Source organism: Anopheles bellator, chromosome 2 (genome assembly GCF_943735745.2).
Source record: "Anopheles bellator chromosome 2, idAnoBellAS_SP24_06.2, whole genome shotgun sequence".
Classification (NCBI taxonomy): domain Eukaryota; kingdom Metazoa; phylum Arthropoda; class Insecta; order Diptera; family Culicidae; genus Anopheles; species Anopheles bellator.
Window position 1 is genome coordinate 607,403 of NC_071286.1, and position 27,502 is coordinate 634,904.

At 49.9% G+C, this 27,502-nt stretch overlaps 3 protein-coding genes across 3 annotated transcripts in view; 1 reads left to right on the forward strand and 2 right to left on the reverse strand.

Moving 5' to 3' along the window:
- Positions 1-9,881: 9,881 nt before the first annotated feature.
- On the reverse strand, positions 9,882-11,038 carry LOC131211559 (trypsin epsilon-like). Its single transcript, XM_058205072.1, has 4 exons — positions 10,969-11,038; positions 10,622-10,890; positions 10,196-10,539; positions 9,882-10,071 (listed from the first exon to the last, which is right to left on the reverse strand). Exons 1-4 carry the CDS (start codon positions 11,036-11,038, stop codon positions 9,882-9,884), a joined length of 873 nt encoding a protein of 290 aa, XP_058061055.1.
- A 15,458-nt stretch (positions 11,039-26,496) lies between these two features.
- Positions 26,497-27,502, forward strand: part of LOC131211563 (hemicentin-2-like) — a 36,632-nt gene continuing 35,626 nt past the window's right edge. Inside the window, exon 1 of the mRNA XM_058205077.1 lies at positions 26,497-26,889. Coding sequence (XP_058061060.1) covers positions 26,829-26,889 — 61 coding nt within the window. The 5' untranslated portion in view covers positions 26,497-26,828. The remainder of the gene's footprint in view (positions 26,890-27,502) is intronic.
- The window catches only part of LOC131212378 (putative serine protease K12H4.7), a 2,171-nt gene continuing 1,928 nt past the window's right edge, over positions 27,260-27,502 (reverse strand). The window contains exon 7 of the mRNA XM_058206219.1: positions 27,260-27,424. Coding sequence (XP_058062202.1) covers positions 27,318-27,424 — 107 coding nt within the window. The 3' untranslated portion in view covers positions 27,260-27,317. The remainder of the gene's footprint in view (positions 27,425-27,502) is intronic.

The window sequence follows — 27,502 nt, forward strand, 5'->3', positions numbered from 1 at the left end:
GCAATTTGCACATCAGCAGAAGGGAACAGAATCCGGGTGGCCTATTGCCTAATTAGTTGCCCTTCGGCATCGTCGCCATCGAAGCGTTAAAGTGCAATGCGAACGGCATTGGGAGACGACATCCAGGATCCAAGCACTCCTTGTGGGAGTTGGGAGAGATCCAGGAGAGTCCAAGCACTACCTATGTTTGGGCCGTTCCGGAGAGCAAACATAGCAAATTGAATGCTCGGTGCAGTCGCTGATTGCAGAGTGACGAGATACATTGAGTCTTAAGGTTGTCTGTTTGAAGGTGAGTACAAAGCATACCGTAAGTCCTAAAAGTGTATAGCTTTTTTATAGATAAAAACATATTACAAATAATTTTGATGTATTTGTAAATGTCAATATTCAACCATTCTCGGAAGCCTATTTCGCAAAAGCTTAGAAACACAGTTCAAGAAGCTATTCGTTTGGGTTTTGCTGTATTGGAATGGGGACTTCATTAATCTTTATTTGTGTTAATATTGATTGCAATTGGATTTGCTGTTCAACCATTTAGGCAAAGCATAAAACAGGAAGCCTGCATTACGTCACAGCGAGCACCACTGACCACATAATCCAGGAAAATTCTTCGGAAAAGGATTTAATGCAAATACAATTGATTTATTGACGCAAATCGGTGCACGGTTTTCTGCATCACCGAGCGACTTGCATCGACAGGATTACGAGGGAACGCTGCAAAAACGGATGGCGTATTCCACCGGGGGCGAGTCCACCCTGTCTTAAAGGATGCAGCTGCAGCCGCTAGTGGCACTGGCCCTGGTGTAGTGGTTGTGGTTGTTGTTATTTAACGAAATTTTCTCTAGACTGGATAACCCGTGATCTTGATATGCAAATGCTCGCCCGCCCAATACACACAGTTCTTTGTGTGTCCCGACTGAAAAGGGGGAACAGTGGTTCGGCGTGCTTCGTGGAACCACCGCGAAAGCCTTACACATACAGTAACTTCGGGTTCGGGACTCAGACCCAGCAGGGACCGCTCGCGCAAGTATGACTAACGATGGAGCGGCGGAATGTATGCAAAAAGGCTCGTTCAACTTTCACTTGCTTTTGCTCTTGCGTTCGATTTTTTCTTTCAGCTTCATTTCATTTCCTTTGCACCGCCCGCGCTTTACATGAATCTATGGGAAATAGTCCATTTACTAAAAGCAGTCCCAGGGTTCGGTGTGGTTCTCGCTCTCCCTCTCTCTCTCGAAAGGGAGGAAGAAAAAAATCGTCCAAAAAAATGAAGCACCAACCGAATTCAACCTTTGGGTGGTTTTTTCCGCGGTGCCTTCTTGACACAGCCACATGCACACGCGCAAAATATATTGAATTGGTTCAATTTGCATACGAACTCGGGGCTCAATAAAACTCAAATGAAATTTTCCATAATCTAGGCCAACAAAGACTCGCTCGCTTCGCCGGCAAACTGGAAGTATGTGTGTGTCTGTGATCCCCAGGATTCTTTAAGAACTGATAAAATGCGTGATATATTTTTTGGCGGAAAAGCGGCCAAACTGTCTGCCACTTACGGTCCGATACCGGGCCGCCGAGGCCCCATTTGCTGGCGAGAAAAATCTCGCAAACTTCTGATTGCTTCTTTCAATCAACGTGTTATGAAACGAGGGTGTTTGACTATCCCGAAATTAGCCGGTCGACCCTGGCCGAATTTACCTAAATTGAACCTTCCGGCGACAGCCGGAACATCCTGAAGTTTAAGTGGCGGCGACGTGAGGGCCTTTAATATTTTTAAAAGAATGCTTGGGGTGCTTGTAAAGCTGTATCAATTTAACTCGGAACTATCGCGTAGCAAATTTCAACCTCGCTTTCGCCATTATGTCGGCGCTGGTCGATGAAAGCTTATAATTGTGATGATGCCGCGGGGTCCCGAATTCGCCCCTTTGAAAGCGGCTTTGCACCGGGCAAAAAGCGGGAAAAGGGTATATTTTTCGCTCCCCAAAAAAGCTTTGTTCTCCGCCGAAACGCAAGTCAGTGCTTGGGGGAGGATCATTATTCATATGCTTTTAGTTTTGTCTTTCTTGTTCCGGGCAACCCTTTTCAATGCGCGGGTTTTTGAGGGGCCGGTAAACCGGTGGCTTTTTCATGCCACTCCGGCTCAAATTTTCAAAAGATTCTGTAATATCGGTTTCGTGTTAGATCCGCCTCCCACGGTTCGCTCTTCCTTACGACCCCGTTGCCAGTCGTTTAATTTATAAAACTCTCTTCTCGTGTCTCGCGCTATGGAATAAGGTCCGTGCTCTACCACAGCATAAGCATAATGAAGGCGCACCGAATTTTGGACGAGCTTGAGAAAAAGGAAGAAAATGAGCATAATGTTGGTAAAGGAGCGTCGTTCCACGGAACGTCTTCTTTCCTCCGCAAGACACTATCGACCATATGTTGTGTGCGGGGACACGGAATGCAATATTGGGACGCGCCGAACCGACTGAATGGCACTAAGCTCCAATCTCGATAATTGCTGCAATATTTTCCATTTTCCATTGTTCGAAACTTGCCCAGTTTTTGAAACTAAACCTTTCGACCGGTCGTCTTAAGGGAGGCTGCCCCAAAGGATCTTGGTGCGCCTCGATAAGCGGAGGTTATGAGTTTTCCAATCGATCGTTTTGTTCGTACGATGTTGAGGAAGAATTAATTTTGTAGTCCCCAAAAGTGCCAATAACGATGAGAAGTTGCCAATACTGATAGTTCCTGCCATTGGTTTGGATCGGATGCTGCAAAAGGCTGGAAATGGTAATGATGAAGTCCCGAAACCTTTTCTCGGAACCAGAACACGGCTATGCTTTCCGAGGGCTAATGAAATCCGGCTATATCGTACCGTGTGGTACCTTGAATCCGTGTGATTCTTACAAATGTACCCCGTTTGGTAAACGGGGCCGTGAGAAAATTGCCCTTCGGTCGTCATTGTTAACAAGATTCCGCTCGCTATCCGTATTTTATTGCTGAACCTTTTCGACATAACCACACACATCCGCACAGCAAAGGATTGCGAAAAAATCAAGCTCCTTCAAGGGTTCCGCCCAACCAACCAATTGCAACGCGCCGAACTGAAATTCAATCACGCTTTTAAAGGCGCTCGTATTTCAAAATGGCACACACCTCGGCCCTACCGGCACATGTCTTCCAGGGTTCTGTGACATTCGGTGAGCCCTACCAAACACGCTTGAATAATAAAATCGCTCATGTCTGCGTTCTCGGGACCGAAGGACAACTTCAAACGGTCGCCCTTTTACCATTCAATTCCTCTGGACGAACGTCAACATTTTTGCACTCCTTTCTTCGTCGGAGATGTCGCCGACGGCATCGACGATGGCGATGACGGCGATTGGTACGTTTGCCATCGACTTCATTCCTCAGGTTGACTCAGACCGACATCGGCCTGGCAGCTCGGGCAGGGGTCGAAATCGAAAGTTTTCAATCAAACACAGGATTCATTTCCTTATAATCCCATCGTGCCATTTTTCATTTCCCTTGCGCGTTTCCTTGGCGCCTGATTCCCGATACCGTCCCAACGCCCCGGTCTGGTTGCTCAAGTAATGGGGCTCCTTTTCTAGTGGTCGAGATCATGGGCACCGAAAAAAAACGGAAAACAAGCAAAGGAACAGCAGCCGTAACACGACACGGTACGGCACCATTCTGGTGGTTAGTTCGAGTGGAGAAGACGGAACGGAAAACAGAAAGTTGTGACAGACCGAAAAAAAACCCTTTGATTTTTTAAATCCGGCCAAGCACCGGCTTCGGCCGCCGGTTCCGGTTGGCCTATGTCGTGGCCGATAGTTGCGTCGGTGGACCGGTGGCTGCCGGTTTTCGGATGAAAACAGTTTACGCTCCCGCGCCCCGATCGAGGAAAAACAGGACCCAGGCTGTCCGTCGAGATGGAAAATCGAAATTCAATCATTTTACAGTGAAAGCCACCGTTCCGGGCCCCCGGGAACCGGTAGATATCGCTTTCATTTCCCGTCTCCCGCATTTTTATTTGAGGCCGTTTTTGCGGCTGCGAGGATCTTTCTTCCCGGTCGGTGTTGGGTTGAATCGTGATCGAGCGGAATAGTTAGTGGGATTACGACCGGTTTGTGGTTTTGGTGTTGTCTAAAAACACGCGGGGAAGGCTTCTTGATCTATTGATCCAGCAGCAGCAAAGTATTTAACCCAGTTGAACGAAGTGCTTTTTGCGCTCCAGTTAGTTGATTTCGAACTCTGGCTCATCGTGCGAGTAAGTCGTGGATAGTTTTTGGAATTCCTAATAAATCCGGAAATTTTGCTTTCACTCATGTTATGGCCGAAACTGGTTCGGAGGCTCGAGCGCGGTCCTGACAACCTTATCGACCACGTGACCCGGGAGGGCCCCCATCAAAGGCCACCCTCCTGGGAATGGGGCAGTGAAAAGCCACAGTCAGGCCGGAAATAGTTTTGCTGGAAACGGCGCGAGATCGAACAAACGAGAAACCGCAAAAATGTTTCGATGTTTTGACAGTTTGTCTGTCACTTCGTGGAAAACCATCGGATGTCGTGTCGGCTATCGGAGCATGCGATGAAATCTTTACACGAGTTTAAACGGGGCGAAAGCAGAACGATTGCGTTGGGCTTCTTTCACTCACGCAAATAAATAAAATTTTCAACAAAATGTTAAAGTTTCTAAGTAGCCTATGGTTTTAAGGCACTTACTGCGACTAAGAAAAAGAAATGGATAGATGCCAATAGCAAAGTGACAAACGAGGGCACAAACAGTGTCTGGCGGGCGACACATCTGTTAGAATTAAATAGACGCCGCGTGGGTTGTAATGTTTGGGTAATATCATGTTGCTGCTTTGTGGCCGAAGCTAGTGGTACGGCACGCTCACGATTCTGTTCTTTCGTGTAATTCTGTTAGCGACACAAGAAATTTGTCGAAGCAGACCTCGGGTTTAATTCCCGTAAAAGCTACGTTCACGGCTCGTGCATTTATCCTTTCGTGCGGGCTTCCCGAAACGCGGAGGGAGCAGCGGCCGGCTTTGGCTCCCCGGGGGGTGGTAGCCTGCATGTGCCATGTTGGGAAAAGAAAGTGAAATTTTAGTGCGTTGTGCGTGTCCGTAACGGCGCATACGCATAAAATATGGGATGATGGTGATCGTAAAAGTAATCATAATACATTATCATTATCGTAATTTTAAATCTTACTCCACAGCACTACGCGAATGATGTGCTTCTGCGTGTGCGTGGCGCGTTCCATAAACCCATCCTTTGGCCGGTACCGAAAGTGGCAATGAGCACGGTCGTTCTGGAAGTCTGGTTCGTGGGCTGCATTCGCCGGTTAGTGTCGAAGATGTCCTCCAACACAACAACAACCACGTTACAGCGTACACTCTCGACCCCGACAGCAAGTAAAGACATCAAATAAGCGTTGCGACATTCGGACGGTTTCGCCTTAGGGGGAACTCTTGCTGCTGCGGTGATGCTGTGCGAGTCACAATGCTCCAATAACGAGGACGGCAACCGGAACGAACTACAGTTTTCCGGGCCGCGGGAAAGCAACAACCATTTTCCGAAGTCTCCGTCCGTCGATTGCTGATTCGATACGCTCGGGAAGTACATCGCCCAAGCACTGATAAGGACACTACATTAGCAGACTTTATTAGGTGCTTCTCCAAAAGTCGGGCTTCCGGTTCGTGATGTGGTTTGGCTGCCGTGGTTGCGCCCTCAAGTGCCATTGTTGGGGACGATCAGACCCCTCCTAGTGGTCTAGCCCCACGGCTCATTAGAACGCATTCGAGAGTTTAGCTAATAGGTGCCGGATTAACGGATGTTGGGAAAAGGCGAGCTCTAAGCGTCCGCTAACGATGATGACGATGACTGATTCGTGATGGCTTCGGTTCGATCAGAGTCCGTTCAAAGGAAACTGTTATCTGCAGAAAGATTGACGATTTGATGGAATATAGATTGAAATAAAGGGCCTTTTAATGGACAGCGAAAATTTAATCTCTTCCCCAGAGTGATGAGCTATACTGATGTTCCGCCATTCACGCGCCACATGGTCTGTTTATCAGACGGAAGGCGCAAGGCTCTGCGTGGCTCATTTCGATGCTTTAGCCGTTGTGCCGCATTATTCGCTTCCAGCGAACGGTATTGAATTAAACAAGATCTTAAGATACCTGCCCAAAGCCTTTCCGCGACTCCGAGCGGCTGATGCAAATGAGCGAACCGTTTTCTTTCATCTTCGACACGTGCTTGTCGCCGAACGGCGCCGCCTGGTTTGCGCTAATCGCGCGTCGTACGATTTTAAAGCGAATCGTCCGATGCTAAATTTATTCACCACCAACGAAAGGGCATCGCGCGGTTTAGAAGGTCCCGAAAAAAAAATCCGTCTTTCTGTTCATTATCTGGCCTCAAATAAATGGCATTGACTTTCTCTCTAGGTCGTGGGCGCTTCTATTCCGACGCAAAATGAGAAAAAGCCGATTTCATTCGCGGTTTGCGTCAAGTTCATCTCTGGTTTGGCCGTCCGGCGGAATATTAATTTAAAGAGCTTATATAAACTTTTCGCCACCGCCACCGCCATCAACCACCTCGCCCGGGCATATTCCGTGCTGCTGTTTTTTGCTTGTTGCTAAAAGATTTTCCCCGACACGTACCCCACTGGGTCCTTGCTGCCTGTCGCTGGTGGTGAAAAAAGCTTGGAGAATTTAATCAAATTCCAACGCCAAACGGCACCTTCGCCGGCCCCCGCGACCGGATCCACTTCGGCTTTGCCGGAAGGACAGAGGCAAAACGAACGGAGTCCGGAGTCGAATGTGAAGCCGAACAGACACCATCGCTTTAAGGGAGCCTTGCTGGCGCCGCGACTGGTCAACGACTGATACGGAAAGCACGGCTCGGGTCTTAGCGGTTGACGTCGTCGTCGGAAGAGTACATTAAAAACGGTCCGCCGAAAGCCTAACTCAATTAGTGTGTGGAGAAAACCCGACGCTTCCCGGGCAGGTGGTACCGTTTAACGGGAAACCGGATTAGAACGGGCCTTGCCGGGCGTTCAGCAGCTTACGAAAGTATCGTTGGCTCGCAAGTAGTGCCAGATACTGCGATGTATGCGCGTTAATTAGCTCCATTGATATCACTCAGTGTCCGATCCGTGGGCAAACAAGATGCCCCAAAAGTTGAACTGAAAACCAAACTCGCTCGCATTGAAAAGTTAGTTCAGAGCAAACCGGCCCGGGGGGGGGGGGGATCCGCGAATATTGGCCAAACCAACCGCGCTCCGGGAAAAAGCGTCACAACTAAACAACGATCCGCTTGGTTAGAATTAATTGTGACTCCGAAAGTTTCGCCCCGGGCCCGAAAGTGCTCTGCCGGCGGAAGTTTGCTGTTTATCTTTCAAGTCCAACCGCCAAGTCGAGTCCGCCAAACGGACGGAATGTCAACCTGGTTTGCGGGTACTGCCGGGTTCGAACTTTACTCTGATCAACTCTCCCAACTCTCCTTCTCGGACGACGAGAACCCTAAGAGCGAATGCGGGACTTGCCGAACGAGTCCTGGGTAGCTTTTTACTATTTGGTTAAACAAGTATTATAAATTTCGTTTTGTATGACGTTTCGCACTCGTTCTTTAGTACACTCAATTTACGTTTATAATACATGTTTTGTTTCTATGATTAGTACTGTCAGTTGAATGCGTCACGTTGAGCAACGGGTTGCTTAGTGCTTACTAAAGAAGCTTTCCGATGAGCACATCCTTTCTCTAGAAGTGTTGGCCTCAGCTGGAACCCAGTTGGTCTCGAAACTCGAAAGAAACTTCTCGAGAAATCCCATCGTCCCGTCCGTCGTCGTCCGTTCGATTCAACGAGCGTTGAATTTACATGAAGAGCTTCAAACAAACTTTTTCTTTCCAGCATGTTCACTGAAGAAGGCTAACCAGCAGTCGCTCTTGGACTTTGGGTGACTTTCGGGGATGGTCGTCCCCAGGCACGGGATGTGCGCTGCTAATTGTAATGGATCTACCCGTTTGTCGACGAGCACTCTCACAGTCTCGAGAGAGTGTGGATTCTAAATTCTAAAGAGACTTGGTGGCGCCGAGGCCTTGATGCTTCGACAAACGGGACGCTGCGTCGAATCGTAAACTATTGTCAGTGTTACACAACGATTTGTTTTCCAATTCAAAGGCCCAGGATATCCATTTTAATCACTCGTGCGGGAACCACACTCTCAGAGTGAGTCCCCGAACGCCACCGAACGCCATATGGTCCCCGAAAGTGGGCGTTATTTGTCTGAGCATGTTTTTCAATAGATATGATTTCATGTGGCTTCACCCAGCAGTTTTGTGAGGACAATGACAACGACGATGATGACGACGGAACGAGGAAGACGCTGGTAGAAAACCCGTTGGCAGGACGTAATCGACAGGTTGCAAAAGTATTTACATGTTGGCTCCTACGCTCCGATCGGGATCAGCTTGTGGGAGACACCAGGCCGGGCGCCGGGAGAGGCTCTTGTCAGTCAGTCCCAGACCGTCCCCGGCGCAGGATAACGATGACACTCGATTTTCATAACGAGCACAAATGTGTGAAATAAAACTCAATGGCGCGTCGCGTCCTTACACAGAACCGATCCGGGGTAACTGAGCACTCACCTTGCGTGTTCTGTCAAAACACTTTACTCGCTCCGTGAGGCGCAAATGCAAAGGAAACTCGGTGGGAAAAATAATAAAAACACTCACCGCTGCCGCCATCGCTCGCCAGCCGGAAGCCGGGACCATATTTGTTTTGCTTAGCAGTCAAATCGAGAGCAAAGTTTCGGCGTAACCCCCGAAATGGTTCCGAGTATGGCCCGGTTTCCCAGTGCCGTCACTATCGTTGTTGATGTTTTCAAGGGCTGGATCGAGTTTTTGGGAAGTGTTTGTCATCACACAGCCGCGCCGGAGTTGATCGCTTTCGCATATTGTGTCTGGTGCGATTGTGAAAAATCCTCGCCATCGCCAGCCGTGGCCCTCGGAAAGGGAAGGCATTTTTGGTATGTTTTTATTTCCTTACGGTTCGGGTGGCATTCCAGCGTTCCGAGCTCCCTTTAGCATGCATGACACAGAGCTAGCGTGCGGAGCGGGCCGATCCGAGCGTGGTGTAGCATATTCAATGGTCGGGCCGGTTCAAACTCATCCCCTCGACGACAGCGGTTTATGCTCTCGCCGTACTTATGCAGTCAATTCTATTTCCTGCCAGTACCCGTAACCGGTCTGTTTTTGTTTGTCGCCATGTCGTTGAGCCATCCGAAAGCACCGCCAATACATCGCCATCTTGTTGCCCGACTCAGCATTCAAGCATGCTATGGTTGCTAGGCAACAAACAGTCCAAAGTTGTGGAAACTTTAACCAACGTTCTGTTGGGTTAATTTAATTTGAATGTTAAAGGTTCCAACATTAACTTCGGGAGCTTCCAACAGATCGGGAGATTGGAACATTCCAACTGGGATTGATGATCACGAGCACTGATCACATTATCACAATGATCATGATGATCACAATAATATTCGATACCAGAACAGTTTCCATTGACGTGATGGATTCACAAATTTGATTTGGTTGATTTGGGAACCGAATCAGCAAATCAAATTCCCAATCAATTTCCCATGCCACACAAAAATGCCGAGATAAATATATATTGCAGAGTGCTTCTCGAATGCGTTACAATCGTCCTTATCACGTAACATGCTTTAAATTGCAATATTCTACCATGCTTTGAAGTCGCTCGAGTAAATGAAGCGCCATATTTAAGCTCGGTTGGAACTATCCCGGACATCAATCTCGATGCACCGAGCAACGTCCATTGACCGGTGTTCGGACCGGAAAACCGGGAGCTTAATAATCCTCTTCGGGCGAATTAATTACACCATCGTGGTGAGCTGTATGAACGTGCGTATGGACGGGTGGGCCAAGTTGGTGTACACTCCCGGCAGGTTGCCACACTTTGACGCGCCCCACGATACGATCCCATACTGAACACCATCCTGTACCGCCGGCCCGCCACTGTCCCCATCGCAGGCATCGGCAAGCGGAGCTCCGGCGCACAGCATGCTGCAAGAACAAAGAGGAAAAAAGTAATAGATACGGTGACGTTGTGATAAGATAAGACCGCGACTGGCACTGATGGGCAAGATTGGTGACGCCACCACCAAGGTCGCGAGCCCCGAAAACGCACTCCTCTGTGATGGAACCGGACCAGCTTTCGTTGCAACTCGCCCGGGAGACGGCCACCAGCTGAACCGAGCGCAAATTATCGGCAACCCGTCCGTTCGCTACCTCGAAGCCCCAGCCGGACACGGTGACGTTTTCGCCGATGGTCCATTCCGAAGCCCCGGTGACCGGTGGTGGCAGCGCTATGGTTGCCCTGCCGAAGCCCGGTGCCATGACCGAGCGCACCCGGATCGTGGCCACGTCCCACTGGAATCCGGCCACATCGTAGGCCGGGTGCAGGTGATAGTAAAACACTTCATGCAGCGAACCACCCGACGAGACGTGGCTACTGCCGGCGTGAACTCTAATCTGTCAAAAGTCGACCCGCACGTGGAAAAGCAAAATTGAAAGTCGTGACTGACGGCAGACGGCGGCTGCTTGCGGCACTGACTTGGTCATTGTTGGGGTACCACTCCAGGCAGTGAGCCGCCGTCAGGATCCACGAGTGAGAGATGATGGATCCGCCGCAGATGTGCCTATTTAAATACCGCAACGACACCTGATAGGGAACGGCTTCGATGCTCGTCTCGGTGCCACCGACGATACGGTAGCCTTGCAGGTCGCTAGCAAAATTCTTCGGGTTTCCGGTGGCTACCCAACGTGGACCACGGTTCACCCGTGCGATGACTTCCTCCACCGACAGGGTTGCTACCGGAGAAGCTACGAACGGAGCGAGGGTTATAATCTAGGGGCAGGGATAGTCGGCCAGGTTGGAGCAGGAAGGATTACAACACTTACGGGAGGCGCAACTCGAATCGAACGGTCCGCAGATGGCGATGGCCAACACGAGGATAACGGTGTGCCACATTATAGCTCACGCCGCGGTGCACGATCCGCTCGATGCTCCTTTGGCAAAGACCGAGCGATACTGGCACCGGTGGAACAAATTATAACCCGGGTGGACCCCAGGTCCGGGGATGTGTTTTGAGTTTCCGACCATGTTCGTGAGATCATTTGATTAGAGTCACGCTGAAGTTATCTTTATGGAATGTCGGAATGTCGGGCGTCGTGAGTGGGAGCACTTTTTGGCTAAAATGTACACAAAGCATAAATGGACCACAACCTTTGATGGTGTGACTCTCTTATACTACTACAGAAAAAAATAAAGTTTAAAATTTGAGAAACAAACAACAGAAGAGATGAGAGAGATTCATCCATAATGAAGTTAGATACGCTCTGATCTCCTCGGTGATCTGTGGTGAAATTATCTTATCTCATTCGCAACAGGGTTTTTGGACAACAAGGCGTCAATTAAACATTATATAAATTGGGGATGAAAGATGCTTTTAGGGAGACCTCTCAATGTTTTCTTCAAGCATTCGGAAATTAATTCTGAAAAGTTATGAAGCAATCAGTCTAGGGTTACTTCGATTGTCTCAGAAAAAGAGGAGAAAGTAAACGAAATTCGATTAACTGTCCGTTTAACCCAAGTGACATAAGCTAGCCTCGACACTGCAATCTAGTTACCATGGTTACCAGAAAAGACCACTCGTTTCACAAAAGAATATTTTCCAAATCATCCTTTTAATAAATCACTCAAAGAAATGAGTGAAACTGCAACCGGGCCTCCAATGAACGCCATCAAAGTAGTGGAAGTTTTTGTTGAAACCTTTATTTTATAAGGCTGAATTATGGTAAAGACGAGCCTCCTCGTTATCTACACAGCCCGAAAAACGTACCAGAATCGGAACCACGTACTTATCAGCCACCGTTACAACCCGTCTCGCAAACATTCGCCGTCGTTAAAAACCACGGCGAAAGTTGTCGACGCCGAAGAGGTACCACCGCAGTTACGCCGCAGTAGATGTGAAACAAAATCCTCACAAGGCGGGGTAAAAAGTGCCAACTACACCGTAATGAGATAATTGCGCAATTTTGTGCTCCGATATTTTTACTCACCGCCTGCATTTCCTGCACTCTGCACGTCCACCGGCGAAAAGGCCCGCACCGAGTGGACGTGGCGTGCACTGCTGCTTCTTATCACGATGCCAGGTTGTTGCAAACCGTGAAGGAAGGTTCACGGCGAGGTGCATTCGGTGCAGTAGAGTGAATCCAGGTCGGAGGCCGGGAGAAGCGACAAATGGTTCTAAAACTCAATTACAGCGTCGGTGCCTTCTTACGCGATTTGGGCTAGCTTAGGGCGGGCGGGTTGCAGGGCTGCTTGCAGTTGTAACTGGCCGCTTTACGAACTCTCGGGGCATATTTTTCGCGAGCACCAACTCTCCGCACGGAACCGGTGGCGGATTAGGTGGACCGAGTTCCGGGAGCCGGGCTGCGATTGTGTAGCCTGGGATTCTAAACATTTGCCGCCATCGACACCGACAGAGTCACAGGTTGAAGGCAGACGGCAGCAGAAGCGCAGCAGGCGTTCAAGGCCGGGATTAAGCTCCCTTCGTCCTAAGTCCATACATTCTGGCCCCGCTGTAATCCGAGACGAACTGCTCGCTTCTCCGTTAGCTACTCGGTGTGAAGCGTACCAGTTTGCCCGCGGTAATGAGGAAAATTTTAATGAAGAAACTAGATGCGTTACGGGAAATTGATGGTAATTAGGTGGAGATAGCAATCGCCGCGTATCACGTTCCGTGGCCATATCGGCAGGAAACCATGCGCTCCGAGCGGTCGAAGACTCATGATCCGCTAATAGTAGCCATTTACGAAGCCAGCACCGTCCAATGCGTGCGGCAGATTTACACACCGACTATCATTAGCTGGCAAGTACGCTCCAACACGCCTTCTAAGCGGCCATGATCGTCGGTCGGGATAAGATCGGTTCTTTGAACTTTGAGCAGACCGCAAACTTGGGGAATATGAGGCGATACAAGCCGTTTAACGACCTACTAATTGAGGCTAAATTGAGGGTGAATGTGATATTGTGCAACGGATATTGCATAATTTTGACGTCCTAACGTAAAGATTATTGTGTGAACGTGAAAGAAATTCACAGAAAGAGTGAGTGATAAACGCTATCGTGCAGTTCGTGCCGCCAAATAAATCTTTTCACTGTCTCTGCCGTTGGATGGGCCCATTAATGCCAACGTTGGACTGTAAATGACTCCTGTCACTGCGAGTGTCCCTTCAGCACGCACCGTAGTGAAATTTAAGGAGAAACTATAGCACAGTTACTTGCCGAGCCGAGGTGCCGAGTGGTGAAAAATGAAGTAAGTAAATGACTGGCAACAAAATGGGCACCGCTCGCCCGTGGATTGTTCGTCGGCGAGTTTGAAGACAGGAGCGAGGCAAAAAGGCGAAACAGTGTGTGACGGTTTCCGGTTCGGTATGCTGCAGAGGGATTTACTTTACACCAGACCGACGAAAATGAGGCAAAAAGTGGCCACAGTTACAGCAGTAGTAGCGGCAGCGCAGTAGCAACAGAAAAGCATTAGCCACCGGCAGTGGTTTTAAATTAACTTTTCAGCAAGTACGTGTTGGGTGTCGTGTCGCATGCCCCGCGGGCCCCAGCCGTTAAGGAGCGGCTGACGACGACGACGACGAGAATGCACAAATGGAATGAGCGATGGGTTTCCCGGTCCGCTGCCGGGAAGTTCAAGGAGTTTAAGCCGAGCCGAGCCCTGCGACCGGAGCCTTTCATCATCGACCGCGCTTTAGCAAACTGAACCTTCTAACAAATGGCACCAACTCGACGGAGAACGAGATCTCGTAGCCATCAGCTTTGCCACCAGCGGTGGTATGTCGCCAAAGGACAGCACACGCTCTGCGTTTGATACCACAGCCCGGCCTTATCTCCTCGGGACAGCAAATCCTGCTTTTAAAATGTTATCCTCCAGAGCAAAACCAACACAATCCACTCGACGCCGTTTAAGACAGGGGCATTGAATTACGCGTATTTTGGTTTACGTCCCGCAAAATGGCGCACCGCTGTCACGAGCATTCGTCCTTCTCTAGGACATAGTGAGATGAGACGGACCGCACTACGAACATGTTATTTATCATAGCGCGCCACAATGGGCCACGTGGTGAGGAATGTTTCCGTCACAGCATCGTTGTAGTCACGGCTCTGTTACAGCACTCTCAGTAGCCCGTGACGGAAAGGAGGGCTTATAAATTATTAAACACCACAGTTGTTGCTTAGCAACCAACAGTTACAAAATGACTCCGGGGCTCTTTAACAAAGGCCACACATTGTTAGCGAAACTAAACACTCGAGCGGCCACATTGGGCGAACCATTGGCTGGAAGCGTGCGATTGAAACTCGACTAAAGTGGTCAAAAGTGGTGGCCCTCCGACAGATATTTCACCAATCTCGTCCAAGGAATTGCAATAAAATCAAAGCCGACCGACCAACCACTCGACGGAGCGGCAAAATTCTGTGAACACTGGCAGCACTCATCGGCAGCCCCAGCAGTCATGTCACCGTCAACGATCGCTAATGAAAATTGTTTCCATCTAACGCACGTCAACCGATCCGCACGCCGGCCGGTTCACGTCAGGCGTGGCCGACCGCTGGGGTCCACACGGGGGCCGCATAATTGCCGGAGGATTGGAGTGCTTTATGTCCAGCCATCAAACGCAGCCGCCACGGGCTGGCGTAAATAGCCCCGAAGCCCGAAGTTAGCGAAAGTTTAATTGAATCAAATTGATTTAAAATTAAACATAAATTTTCATTCCACATGCAGCACCATCGTGGGTCACGGATACACGGATGTCCAGACACATTACGCGCGTCCACCGCCGGGAATGAACTCGTCCGTCCTTCGGGGGACGGTGCCGGATCCTCGATCAGGTTCGCCATCGTGCAGTGGCATTTTCTGGCGAACTGTAGTCCGAATTTCACTCCCCGAGCGCCCGGCCCGGGATCCTTATCACCAGCGACTGGCAGCTGGCAGACGGCGGTGATGGTGACACAAAGAGGACACACACGTTCGCAGGGCGCAGGGACGACCAACAGGAAGACAACCGGTCACATTCTGTCATTGGCATCCGCTTCTGGTCGGGTATCCGGTGGCTACAAACCGCCCTTCCAGCGTCCGTGGGCTGTTTTTCGCCGAAGGCTCATACGTCATCGCTCGGCAATCATCAGTCACCGGAAGGGAGCCGCAGGCGCGGGGACGGACACAGGAATCGACTGGAGGCCCAGCGACCGACCGACCCGGCTCAGTCTGCCTGCGACGTGGTGATGAATTCTCTTTAATGCCCAAAGCAAACAAGCTGTGCCTCATTTGGTGCCCCTACAACAGCTGCTGGCGACGGGTGTCTGAAGGCGGAAACGTCCCCACCACCACGTGGCTCGTTGATATTCATGCACCGTGTCGGTGGGTTGATAAATATTGGGCACATGGAGTGCGCGAATTTTCCGCAAAAATTGAACGAGGTAAGGTAAAAATGGCGCCCCCGTCGTGTGATGCCATCAAAGTGCAAAGCCTACTCATGAAATCAACGGCAAACGGGCTCACGTATGGACTAGGCGCAGGTGAGCTAAATTAAGGGGGCCGGGTTTTGACGGTTGCAGAACTCGCAGAACGAGTCAATCTCATCACGTTCTGCGTACCATAATGGCGCGGAATCGGCGTTAATTATGCGACCACCGCCGCCACGTGCACGGCAAGAAGAAAGTTCCGGTTAACTTACGAAAGCGATCGTGCTAATTCGTTTGATGTTTTGTTGCCAGAAGTGCTTGAGCTTCAGTACTCCAGCCGTGGAGTGTTTCGGAGAATGTTTTGCGGCCTGATTCTTTAGAGTACACTACTGATTTTCTATTAACCCCTAACAAATTGGAGGTCGTCATGTGGTGCCAGGCAAGTCGGCAATTTCGTCCACTATTAATTTCAACGATAATTAATGTTAATCAGCTCTAACACCATCCGAAGTTCTCATCTATATTTAATCGATTCGGCGAGACCGAAAGCGAAAGGAGCATCGTTTCCTAGAGACCATTATTTAAATATACAATTATGCACCTTCTTCCGGAGTAAAAGCATCGAAAACCGGAACACCATAACAACGACACCCGTTCACCTAGATTAGCTTTGCTAGTTAGAGGAAAAATGGTTCACAATTCACGTCCCATAAGAAGCCATTAGTTGACCATCGGACCCGCTGAGTTGTTCCACACGTCAGAGGGCCCCGACCATTGCCGATCTCACTCGCCTTCAGCAGCACTAATTGCACACAGCTTTGCCGCCGATTGCTCCGTGACTGCCTTTGATCTGCTCAACCGGACGTCCGGTCACGTGAAATCCTTCAATCAACATGATGTACCCCATGATTTGTTTGTATTAGGCCCTTCCGTTTGCTCTCACTAAGGAGTGGATCGGTAGGAGTGCTTCCGAAGAAACGCACTGTTTAATGCTGAGCTTCTAATCCGATGCGTGATCATTAAATTGCCAGTTGTTTCTATGGGAGTTTCCCAAAACCAACTGCCATTACTGCTTTGATCAAAAATTTTTTCGATTTAATAACAGAGGGCGCTGCTACTAGCCTAATTTTTTTGTTATGTGAAGTTTCATTTCAATCTGTCAAATCCTTCTTTGTTTACAAGCCATTTAGTATCGTCGTGGAAATAAAGTATCGTGCAGTGATTGAATTGTTATTTGGGGAAGGTGTAAAAGCACCGGAACTTTATGATAGCATGTCATACGTGTTCATAAAATGTGAATCTCGTTGGAAAGGGTGTATTGCGGCTAATTATTGAATGTTGCGTAGCCTGCTGATACAAAAATCCAGTATTTCGCTTTCGTATTGTGTTAACTGGTTAACTGGTAAGCATCACCTTTTATTTCCCAGAAATGAGCGTTAATTAACTCTTTTTATTTGTTTAACAATGAAGCACTGTTTAACTACGTTTTAGTATAAATTTCCCGTGAAACTTCACACGCGTACCGTTTCAGTAGGATCGCTCCATTACCCCCAGTGAGCAACGAGGACAAACCGCAACCCGGCTGGGCAATAACAGAGACCTGGTGCCGGTCTTGTAAAATGGCCGCTGGGAGCTGGTGCAGTTCCCGCCACTATGCCACGGCTTGTTTTCTGAAGCTTGACAGTGTCCTAAAGCGATAGCGGTGGCGTGGTGCAGCACAAAATTGATAATCATGATAAATGGGGATTAGACTTTGCAGCTCTGGCCAACATTATAACACGCTCGAAATTCCAGCCGCCTTTTTGTGTTCCCCGACCGCGTTTAAGCCGCCCATTGCCTTTGTAGCTGGGACGCATGTGGTGACGACCTCGCCACACAGTGCCTGGCCGTTTTGTAGTGAATTAAATTCCTAAGCCAACTGCCTTGTACCCCCATGTGCCGTGCCATGCCATGCCATGCTACTCATAAGTGGGCAGTTCGGTGTCGAGCACATACTTCTCACAGTTCTTTCCACTTTTTTTTGTCATGGACAACTTTATGCTGCCTCCCGTTTCAGGTTTAGTAGCTTAATTTGACCACTTACGGGCACACTTCGCAGCGGCGCCATAACCCTTCGCAATAATGCGTCGTCCAGGCTGTCGGGGCTCTGTGCGCACCGACACCGGCGGTCGATTAGAAGCTTGAGTCTTGTCTTCTAATCGGTAGTAATCAGTTAAGTGTTGTGGATTTATGAACCTTATCGGGTGGCCTGGTGGGTTTGAGGCACCAGTCAATGGCCGAGCCGTAGAAGCTGCTCGATACCGAACGCTGCAGATTAAGCGCCTTACGCACGTTCGATGCGACTGCAGATTGGGGCGATTGGGGTTTTGTGCCGCATTTTGTCCCCATTGTGACGCCATTGAAAGGTTCCTTTTTTATCGGCTCGGCTCGGTAGCTTCACCACCGTACCGCCGTCGATTGTGCGATAAATTCAGTTAGAAGGGTCAATTGGGCCTCCCTGTCTCGTTGAAGTATGTATTCTACCTCCATGCAATCACCACCGATGGGCACGGAATACCCAATGAGCCGTGTTGTAATATATTCGCATTTCACCAACCATTAAAAACTTTGCGGCAGACCCTTTGGTCCGATAGGGGGCTCCAAACCGGGCTGTAATGCCCTTTCGCAGAATATTGTTCTCAACCGTGCTGAGATGCTCCTTGGCCTTGGAGAGGCTCTCGGGGGGAAAGCGACAAAAAATATGCTCAAAGAAACTCCGGTTGTCGGTGGTGAAATAAAACGTTATCCCCGGCCCGGCCAGGATAAAAGGGGTTGGAAATTGAATATCTCTGGTCTCGGGCTGAAAAACGAGGGCAAGTGCAAAGTTTTTTCCTGCCCTTCGTACAGGTTTGCAGGATGAAAAGCGTTGTTCGCCAATCACCTGGCCGGCCTTCCATTCGTCGGCCACCTTAATTCCGGCCACCCAGTCCGGTCCTCTGGCTTTCTTCGGCTCGGTGGAAATCGGTGCACGAGAAAATCGGTCCTTTTACTCACCTCATTTTGCAGTGCTCGAGAGCAGAATTACCGACGGAGGGACCCGACCCGGCCGAAACCGAGACCCGGCCGAATTCGGTGCACAAGAATCATCAAGATTCGGGGGAGGGAAAAATTATTCCAGAACTTGCCAGTAAATATATGACCATTCTGGCACGTCGTCGAAGGCTCTGGCGCTAGGGCCGTGCGGAGAAAAGAAAGATCGTCCTCCGTTCCGTGTGCGGGCAAAAAGCTAGATGAATGTTCGCCATTTCGGTTTCCTTTGCGTGAACGTTCCGAGCGAGTAGCGAGACCCATGCGAGACCCCTTCGCTCATATGCATCAAAGAAAATCCTTCCTATTTATTATGTCAACTTGTACAGGGAATACGGAATTAGTTTGCTTCTCGGGTGCGTACGGAATTCGTTTCGGGATGCGACGGACGGCCGCCGAGAAGGTGACTGGAATTCGTTTCTCGAATTACTATTAGCCCCGCCGCGCTACGCATATCGATTCCGGCTGTGCCTTAAGCTTGACGGAAAAGGCATCCTATTTAGCCTTTAATTGACCTGTGGCACCGGATAGCACGGCTTTCGAGCATCTTTGCAGGAATTATGCCCCGGATTAAATAGCAACAGAAACGGGAGATTGAATTCGGGCACAAGAATTGATTTTCAAATACATTTTTCCCTCCGGCGGAGAATACTTTCATCCAATTCATTAATCGTGCGTCGTATTGCTCTTCCGTTTGCTCCTTTTTCCTGGCCCTCTCTAGGCAACAAATTGATTTGTCCGTTTGTCCAATTGAACCCGCTTCACTCGGAGCACGTGCCGGTGCGCCGAAGGACGAAGCACATTTCGATCCATCGATGGCACATGTTGTTAATCTGTAAAAAGAAAGTTAATTGAAAAATTTAAAAATGTAAAAATGCAAATTCACCACACGGGCGCCAGCGGGAGGTTGAAATGCAAAACGAGTGCACCGAAAGGGGTCAAATGTAACCTGAAACAGGCCTGTAACCAGGCTGAAGTGAGGACACAAAAAAGGTATGATTAAAACAAGGTGCACAACATGTGGAGGAAAAAGTGCTTTAAAAAATAAAGAAAAACCCGTGAAATGTACGTTCGCACAGGTTCACAATGAGGACAGAGCGGTAAACAATCGGTTGGCATAAAATGGACAATTGTGTGATCCGCACAACGAAAAAAGCGCGGAGCGTTTGTGGTGCCAAATTTGATTTCCTTTTCAATTTAATCAACAACGAGCGGCGGCGCACGATTTTGTGCCTCGGTTGTTTCCACACTCGGTTACGGCACAATGCTCCCGGAAAGAAATTCATTAAAGAAGCGTTGTAATTTCGGAACAGGCAAATTGCACAAGGGCCAAACACTCCAGGCCGTCAGTTTGGCCCTCGCTTTCCGGAGCAATAAAGTAGTGGAAGTGGGAGGAAAACATCAAACCCAGCGGCGCTACCGGTAACGACCCCGGTGCTGGCTGGCTCCGGCTCCGGCTCCGGCGATCTCCTGAGCACCCTTTAGCGATGCGCAATTAAGTGCGTTAACTAGTGCTCTTTGATGCGAGCAGAGCATTGTTGGGCGCATTGTTTTCATTACACGTGTTGCGGAGTGTTTTCCCGATGGCCGTTTCGCGCGCAGGATGGCAGCATAGGCGATAATTAAAAGCGACTCCTGCCGCGGTAACGATCACAGATATTCTGGAATTATCCTAAAACGAACGTTGATACCGCAACGTATTTGAACCATTTTTTGGTGTAAGTTCACTCTTTAAGACCCCCTTTAATGGAGTCAGCTGTCGCACATAATTTCAGCGCAAGTCACCAGGGCAATAAATTCCTGAACGTTTTTCCACTGATAATCCTTCACCTACACGAGCTCGAAATCGCCCATAACAAGTGTCCTCTTTCGGCGCCCCGAAAGTGGCACGAGGGAAGCACCAAAAGCCAGTGAAAAGGAATGAAAAATGTCGTTATTAATACTTAAACTTTGCTCCCAGCCCACCCAACCAGGGCCAGATCTCGGTGACCACCACCGGTTGGTTCCTTCAAACACTTGCTCGCTCCGAGGGATGATCCGGTCCGGCCCGACGAGGCCGGAGGAAACCGACGTATGTTGCAGCCCCATTAAAAGCACTTAGTCAAAATCAATTGAGAAGTGTGCCGGGCCGAACGCCGAAGTGGCTCTTTATCATTTTGTCGGAAAATTAATTGAAACTATAGATCACTACAACCCGAAGCCCGGACCACGTGGGCGGCAGCAAACCACACTTTTGGGCACCCCTTTTCCGCTTCCCTGCAACGGAACCCGATCGAAGAAGTCGATCGGTGAAAAAAGGAACGGCGGAAACTTTTACGTTAAAATTTATATGAACCGGCGAGCAAGTGTTCCATAATCGACAGTCGGTGTCTCTGGTCAGCCTCTGGTGTGAAGCACTGACATTCTACAGCCCGTAAAAGAGGTCAAAATCCTGGGGTCGGGCGAAGAGAAATGAAGGTGAGCAGCTCGCTAATCGTTCCGAGCCACCGAGAGAGGGTTGCCACTGTCTCCGTGAAGCTATTCCCGGTTTGGCATTCGCGTAGGTTGCGCACTGACCTGACGAACAATTTGCAAAATGGCTTTGCCGAGCAAAAAAAAAACACAACAACCCAAAAAGCCAATCTCAAAACAGACCCGAACAGATGGCCCTAACCTTGGCAATAGAATGCTGCAGGAAATAATTAAAAATTTATAACCACCCGCCGCAGATTTGAGCCCGCAGACCGCCGGAAGTGTTTTTCGGATTCCTTTCCTTCCTGCCTTCCGCTAAATCAACCTCCAATTGACGACCCGCATCTCTCGATGCGGTCTCGGATTAGCAAACAATTTTTCTGCGGCCATATTCGGAAATTATGTTGGAAAAGTTGAGCTTTCTATTGTTTCCCGCGGCCCTGAGGGCCCCCCGCGGAAAGTCACCGGAACCGTTGGACACTCTGCGAAAGACACTAAACTACGGAATTGGACTCTTCGGCCACGGGCAGAAAATTGGAATGCAACTGGCCAACCACAACCACACACAATGCTAGTTGGGTTTGTGCAACGGAAAGTTGTAAAAGCCTTTTTTCGGCAGCAGCAAGCAAATTAAGAATCCCGGAGGGCCAAAACTCGGCGTCCGGCTGAAATAATGCAGCAGCAAATGCGGGAAAAATGGATAAATCGCGACCACGCTCCATTGTCGCCAGTTCGGTTTCAACAGAAGTTCCACAAACACTCGCGCGGATGGAAAGTTCTCCGGCCCGTCGGTTTCCGCGCCGGATTGGACCGACGATTTCCCGCAACTTGGTAGCCCAACTTCGGGCCAACTCCTTTCCAAACTATTCCCGGCGTGCTGTGCGCGCCCACTTTTCGCCTTTTAGGAATAATTAATGCAAGGGCCGTGCTTTTATCGATATTCTGCACTTTCAGAGATATTATCCTGCTCTCGGGCCGTCCTCGCTGAAGCGCGTCCCAGTAAGAAACAAAGAGCTCCCGGGGTTCCGCGGAAAGGGACAACTAAATGAAAAGCCTCCAAACTTTCAGACGTATTCATGCCCGCTACAATGAACCGGAAAATTTAAAACCACTTTTTCTGGTTTCGATGCCCGCGGCGGCGGCCGGGCAATGTTCTCCTTTGAGCGCCAGTCCTTACCGACATCGTCACGACGACGATAGGCGGACCCGCGGACGATCCTTCTGCCGCGGGCACAAATAAACAAAACCATTACCATAATCATAATAGAATGTCAAACAGCAGCAGAAAGTGCGCATAAAGTGCGGTCGCGTTTAGGGCCACGTCAACATCAGAGCGCCGCAGATTCGGATGGCGGCATGATCCTTTCCGGCACACCAGGGCGACAGGGGATGTTCGGATTCGCGAGCTAGAGCTTAATTTTTTTAATCCTTCCACGCTACGATGAAGATGCCTACCCGTCCGATCTGCCGCGGTACGTGCGCAGCTGCAGCCATTTTAAATTTTAATTTATTTCCTAATTAGCGTCCTAATAATGTTGGCAATGTTCACTGCTTCAAGAATGTGTCCCTTAACGGTGAAGTGTATGACTTTTCTTTCGAAAACATTTAGTCGCAAATTGAAACCATAGCAACCATGTCCGCTCTGTGCCTCGCAGATGGACGTAGCAGTGCAACAGCCAACTATTCGAGCAGAGTCCGATCGGCGCGTCGCAGTGTACTTTTCGGTGAAACCATTCCCTTTGCTCCGAAATTCCCGGTAGACTGTTTGGTGAATGCCATTGCGCAATGGCCGCTCTGTGTTAGAGGTAAACCAATAGAAAAACTTTGTCCATTTACGCTTCTATTAAATCAAACATTTGACGTCGATTACTCCGCAGTTCATTTGAATTGACGCACTCGAACTTTATTTATGTCATTCGACTTCCTCAATTCATGCAGTCATTTTCGAGTACGTCTTTCGAGCAAATCAGCTTCATAATTTTACAATTCATAAAGCAACACAAAGTTTCAGAATTGAATGTAACTTGAACGGTGCACTCTCATCTGAACACTCTCATGATAGGGTCTTAAAAAAGCGCCTAGAAACACTATTCACGCTTGCCAGCAAATGATATCTCCATTTTGCGTACATTTCCCCAGTAACCAGATAGTAGTTGGTAAGCTTCTCTCTCTATCTGCCGCCTTGCCCCTCTGTCCGCCATCCAACGTACGGCTCGATTTAATCCGATCACGACAGCAAAAAAAAGAACGTTGCCACAGTCGTCGTCGAGCACGGTGTCGCTTTTCCGTGGTCCACGGAACTAAGGGGGCTAAGGAATAACAAAGCACGAAAAGCGGGTTGATGAAAAACGCAATGGCAAAAAGAAATCAAAATCAAATATCTTTCTACTGCAGGTCCTTTCAGGGAAGCCACGAGCCGGGCCCGACCGGGGCATCTGGCTCGCCCGAGTTGCCCCGTTGCCCACCCAGAACCCGATAAAGAGACGTACCGTGCAGTCAAATGTCCCTTAAAGGATGCTCATTACTATTTGAAGGAAAGTATTTTTGCCGCCGCTTGGTGTGCCACGCTGAACTACAGAAAAAGTCCCTCCTCGGGTTCCGGCGAGCAGGAAACGAAGATATTGAAACTTTTGGCGTTATCGGAACAATCGTTCACTGATAAAAAGTGGCGAAATATTTGATCTTTTAAAAACGAAAACGGCGCGGGAAGAAACGCATCCAATCTGGGGCTGGCAGTCGGTATTAATATATTTGTGCCACGGAAAAGCCCGGTCGACGCAATATTATCTTTTTAGATTGCCAGCGACAAGGGAACAACATCAACCAACCGGCCCTGAACCCAGAGAAGGAATTGGAATACTTGTATAGATAAAGCGCCTGGAGTGTCGTTTAATGAAAGCAGCGAGTAGATATGATTCAAATGACACAATCCGCTTAGGGCCCAGAACCTACGCTTCGTGCCTTGCTTGAAGGGCCAAAAGTAGCTTACGGGCTCGGGCATGTTCGGCGTGGCGTACGACTTATCATTAATCTATGTTCTGCTCTGCTCCCGCCGGAGCTCCATTAACTGAGCACACTCTTCACATTTTGTTACACAACATCTCGGCCGGCCAAAGTGTCCCCTCAGACACTCAAGTGCGGACCCAACAACATACTCAATTGCCGCCACCCTAAACGGTCTCACCCGCTCCGATGCCGGTTTGTGGTCCACTCAGTCGGCCGGAACGATTTATTCGCTCCCTTTTTTTTCGTGCGCCTTTCCACGCATTCACTCTTGTGGCCCCGATGGGCGAAAGAAATTTCAACTCATTGTCCCAGCCCCCCAAAGACCCCCCGCCGGGGTCCGTGGCAAACACGTCCCCGACATTCGCACGCTTTTATCCATCTCTCAAGCCCAGACAACCCGGCTGTCAGCTGACCGTTTTCCCATCCAGCCGCGGAGTGGTGGCGTAGCTGGTGACCGCGCGGCGACCACCGTGTCCTGCGTCCTCATAAATTTCCTTTTTCGAAATCGTTACGGCAATCAAAGTAAATCTCTCCCACAGCCGCAGCGGCTCCCGACGGGTTGGTGGACGAACCGCGCCATTCTTCCCGCACTCAACCACATCCTGGCCGGCCGTCGTCGTGGTCCTTCATCATGCAATTGGCACAGAAAAATTATCTCTCGTCCGGCGCGCTTGAGCGGGGTAAATAAAATCAACAAATAAATTTCCTTCCCCAAAACGGCCCGCCGGATGGGAGGAAAGTTGGTGAAACATTCATCGGAACACCGGTGTACAAGTGTGATGCAGAACCACCCGCCAGCCACCCCTAGGTGACCCTCAATCCGCCCTACCTGTAGGGCATTAAATTATAACACAACATTCAAAAATTAATGAACCGCACGTTTGCTTTATTTCTCCGCTAATTTCCATGTGGCGAGCTGCTCTGGTTCCGGTCTCTGGTCGGAAGCGACGGTTTTTCCGCTTGCCACCGGCACTGACGTGGTGAGGACCTCAAGTCACTCACCAGTGTCTGGCGCATCAGCTGGCCGCGCTGGAAGCGCTCACGTCGTCGTCGGGGAAATCGAGAACACCCGAGGTCAACGGAAGTGCGCATGCACCCACGGAGAAGGCACTCACCGACGCCGCACTGACCGATCCGAAGTTCGCCGCCGGAAGGGTCGCGTTTGCCATCGGCGAACGCGCTGCTCGGCACCAGTCACAGTTCCGTGCAGATCCTCACACGTGGCATACCGATCGGGTGGTGGCGCATATCCCATCTCCGTGGTTCCGTGATCGTCGCACGGATCGTGCTGCTGTGCGTTGGATTACGCGGCGCATTAATTGGCTCATTTCGTGCGGTTCCAACCCTTTTTGAGGAAAGGTTTAAAGTGAAAGAAAATGTGTTTTGTCAAATGTGGTGTAATTAAGTCCGATAAACTAGGGAGCAGGAGAGTGCGAAATCCTGTCGGTGTGGCGTCCGGTTAATCAACTCACTTTCCCGCTTTCGCACCTGAACGTAGGACGCAGAGCGGACGGAGAATAATTTACCGTGAAAAGGGTACGACAGGTCTGACAATTTGACACGCGTTTGTTTTCATTTTCCGCGCGCGCTCACAGTAGGCCACGGTCCGGAAGCTAATAGTGAATCCCGGTTTTTTTTAAGTGACACACTTTTTCACTGCCCATTGAGCGTGTCCTCAGGCTGGAGGAGTCGCGTTGACAGTGTGGCCGCCACTCGCTGTCGACGGCGGCGGGTGCGATTAAATTAATGTTTAACACCCGTGCCCGGGCCACGTCACCTCGGATTAGATTACGAATCGGTTCGGAGTTTTTACCGGCGGAGCCCGCAGCATTCACACGCACGCCTTGGTGATGAACTGACAGCCCACAGCCTGCTGCGTCGGTTCGCAGCCATCCTTGACGTCGGGTGTATGTTTCCGGCGTGGGCAGCAAAAACCGTCGACCGGCCGGCCACGGTGTGCGTAATGATTTAATAATGCGGGTACGCATGCAAATGAAGACTGCTGCTGCTGCTGCTGACGGAGGCATGTTTTGAGTGAGACCGACCGTCATGCAAGGGCGACGACGACGATGAACCGTTCCTGGCACCAGCGCTGACGTGGGTTGTGATCGGGAAAAAATAGAAATACCCGTCACTCTACAAACCACCGTTCAAAGCCACGTTCGCAGCGGTTCTGGAGGAGTTCAAAAATCAAGCATTGCTGAATCATTCAGACTTGGCGTGGATCGGCCGGGCCGGGTGTCCGACCGATAACCGACAGCATCGAAACGGCGTGCGCCCGCGCGGCCGTTGTCACAGTGAAATGATTGATGAATAATTTAAAATGTGCTGACTCTCGAAGCCGAAGCGGCCACCGTTAAGACCGACCGACCAGTGCGGCGCTCCAGATACGCGTGTTACCTCCCGTGATCGGCGCGTAATGTGTAATGCGAAGGATAAACACGGTCCTCGGGGGACCGTAACATGCAACAAAGTAGAGTCCTAAAGTGGTGCCGCTTCGGGCTGAATGCTAAAAGTGTGGTGTTGAAGTGGGCCATTATGCCGCTATGGGCGCCGTGGATTACTAGTGGTGCGGTCCAATAACTGTGCAATCCGTGTACTGACGAGGCGAGCATCGGGAAGCTTTCCGGAGGCACACACCACCACCACCGCGCTGCCGTCGGCATCCGTGTCACTCCGGGTGGCCCACATTCCGTTTCGTCCACCGGGGGTCGGGCGGACAGTCCGACGGGGATCGTGTGCCGAGGAGAGCAAACTCAACATGGAAACGCGAATAGGATTATTGGGATTATTTTTCTATTACTTCGTCGTGATTTCTACGGGTAAGTCCAACTGGCCGCGACGACTGGAAATCCCCATTATCGTTCCATTTCAATCTCTCGCGGGGGAGGATTTGGATAATTTTCCCGAATGGCCACCGTCGGCGGTGCGGTGCGGCCCTGTGCTTGAATTAATGAATTAGTACAACCCGGGGAAATCGGCGTGAACCGAAGCGGTAGCGCCCTTGAACGACCGAAGTTCCTTTTCCGACCTCACCTGGGCACCAGCCCACCCCTAAATTGGATTCCGATACAGAGTGCCTTCCATTAAACGCGCTTTATGGCGCTGGCCATCTAATTATAACGAACACCGAGGGTCAGCGGCGAGAAGCCGACGTTCGGGAACGAATCACAATCCGTGTCAGCAGAGTTCGGAACCCGGCGGTTTTATTGCACATTTCAGTTTAACAGTTCTCGGGGGCCTTTAAAACTCAAGCCAACCACTTTTGCACGAGTTCAAATATTTTCTCCTTGGCCGCCCGCATTTCTGCTGAGTCTCGTTCGGAGATTGAACTCAAGTCCGCACAGTGGGAGGCTCCTGGGAGATTTAACGAAAAATCGATTAGAGCACGGGAACTCTGTACCAAAAAGGGGAGGGGGGGGGGGGGGGGGGAAA

Bases quoted from the DNA above. Each gene is read 5' to 3' on its own strand.
- LOC131211559 (XM_058205072.1), bottom strand. From the start codon at position 11,038: ATGTGGCACACCGTTATCCTCGTGTTGGCCATCGCCATCTGCGGACCG. The intron at 10,891-10,968 runs GTAAGTGTTGTA...CTCCGTTCGTAG, and splicing joins CGATTCGAGTTGCGCCTCCC to CTTCTCCGGTAGCAACCCTG. The intron at 10,540-10,621 runs GTCAGTGCCGCA...GACTTTTGACAG, and splicing joins GGTACCCCAACAATGACCAA to ATTAGAGTTCACGCCGGCAG.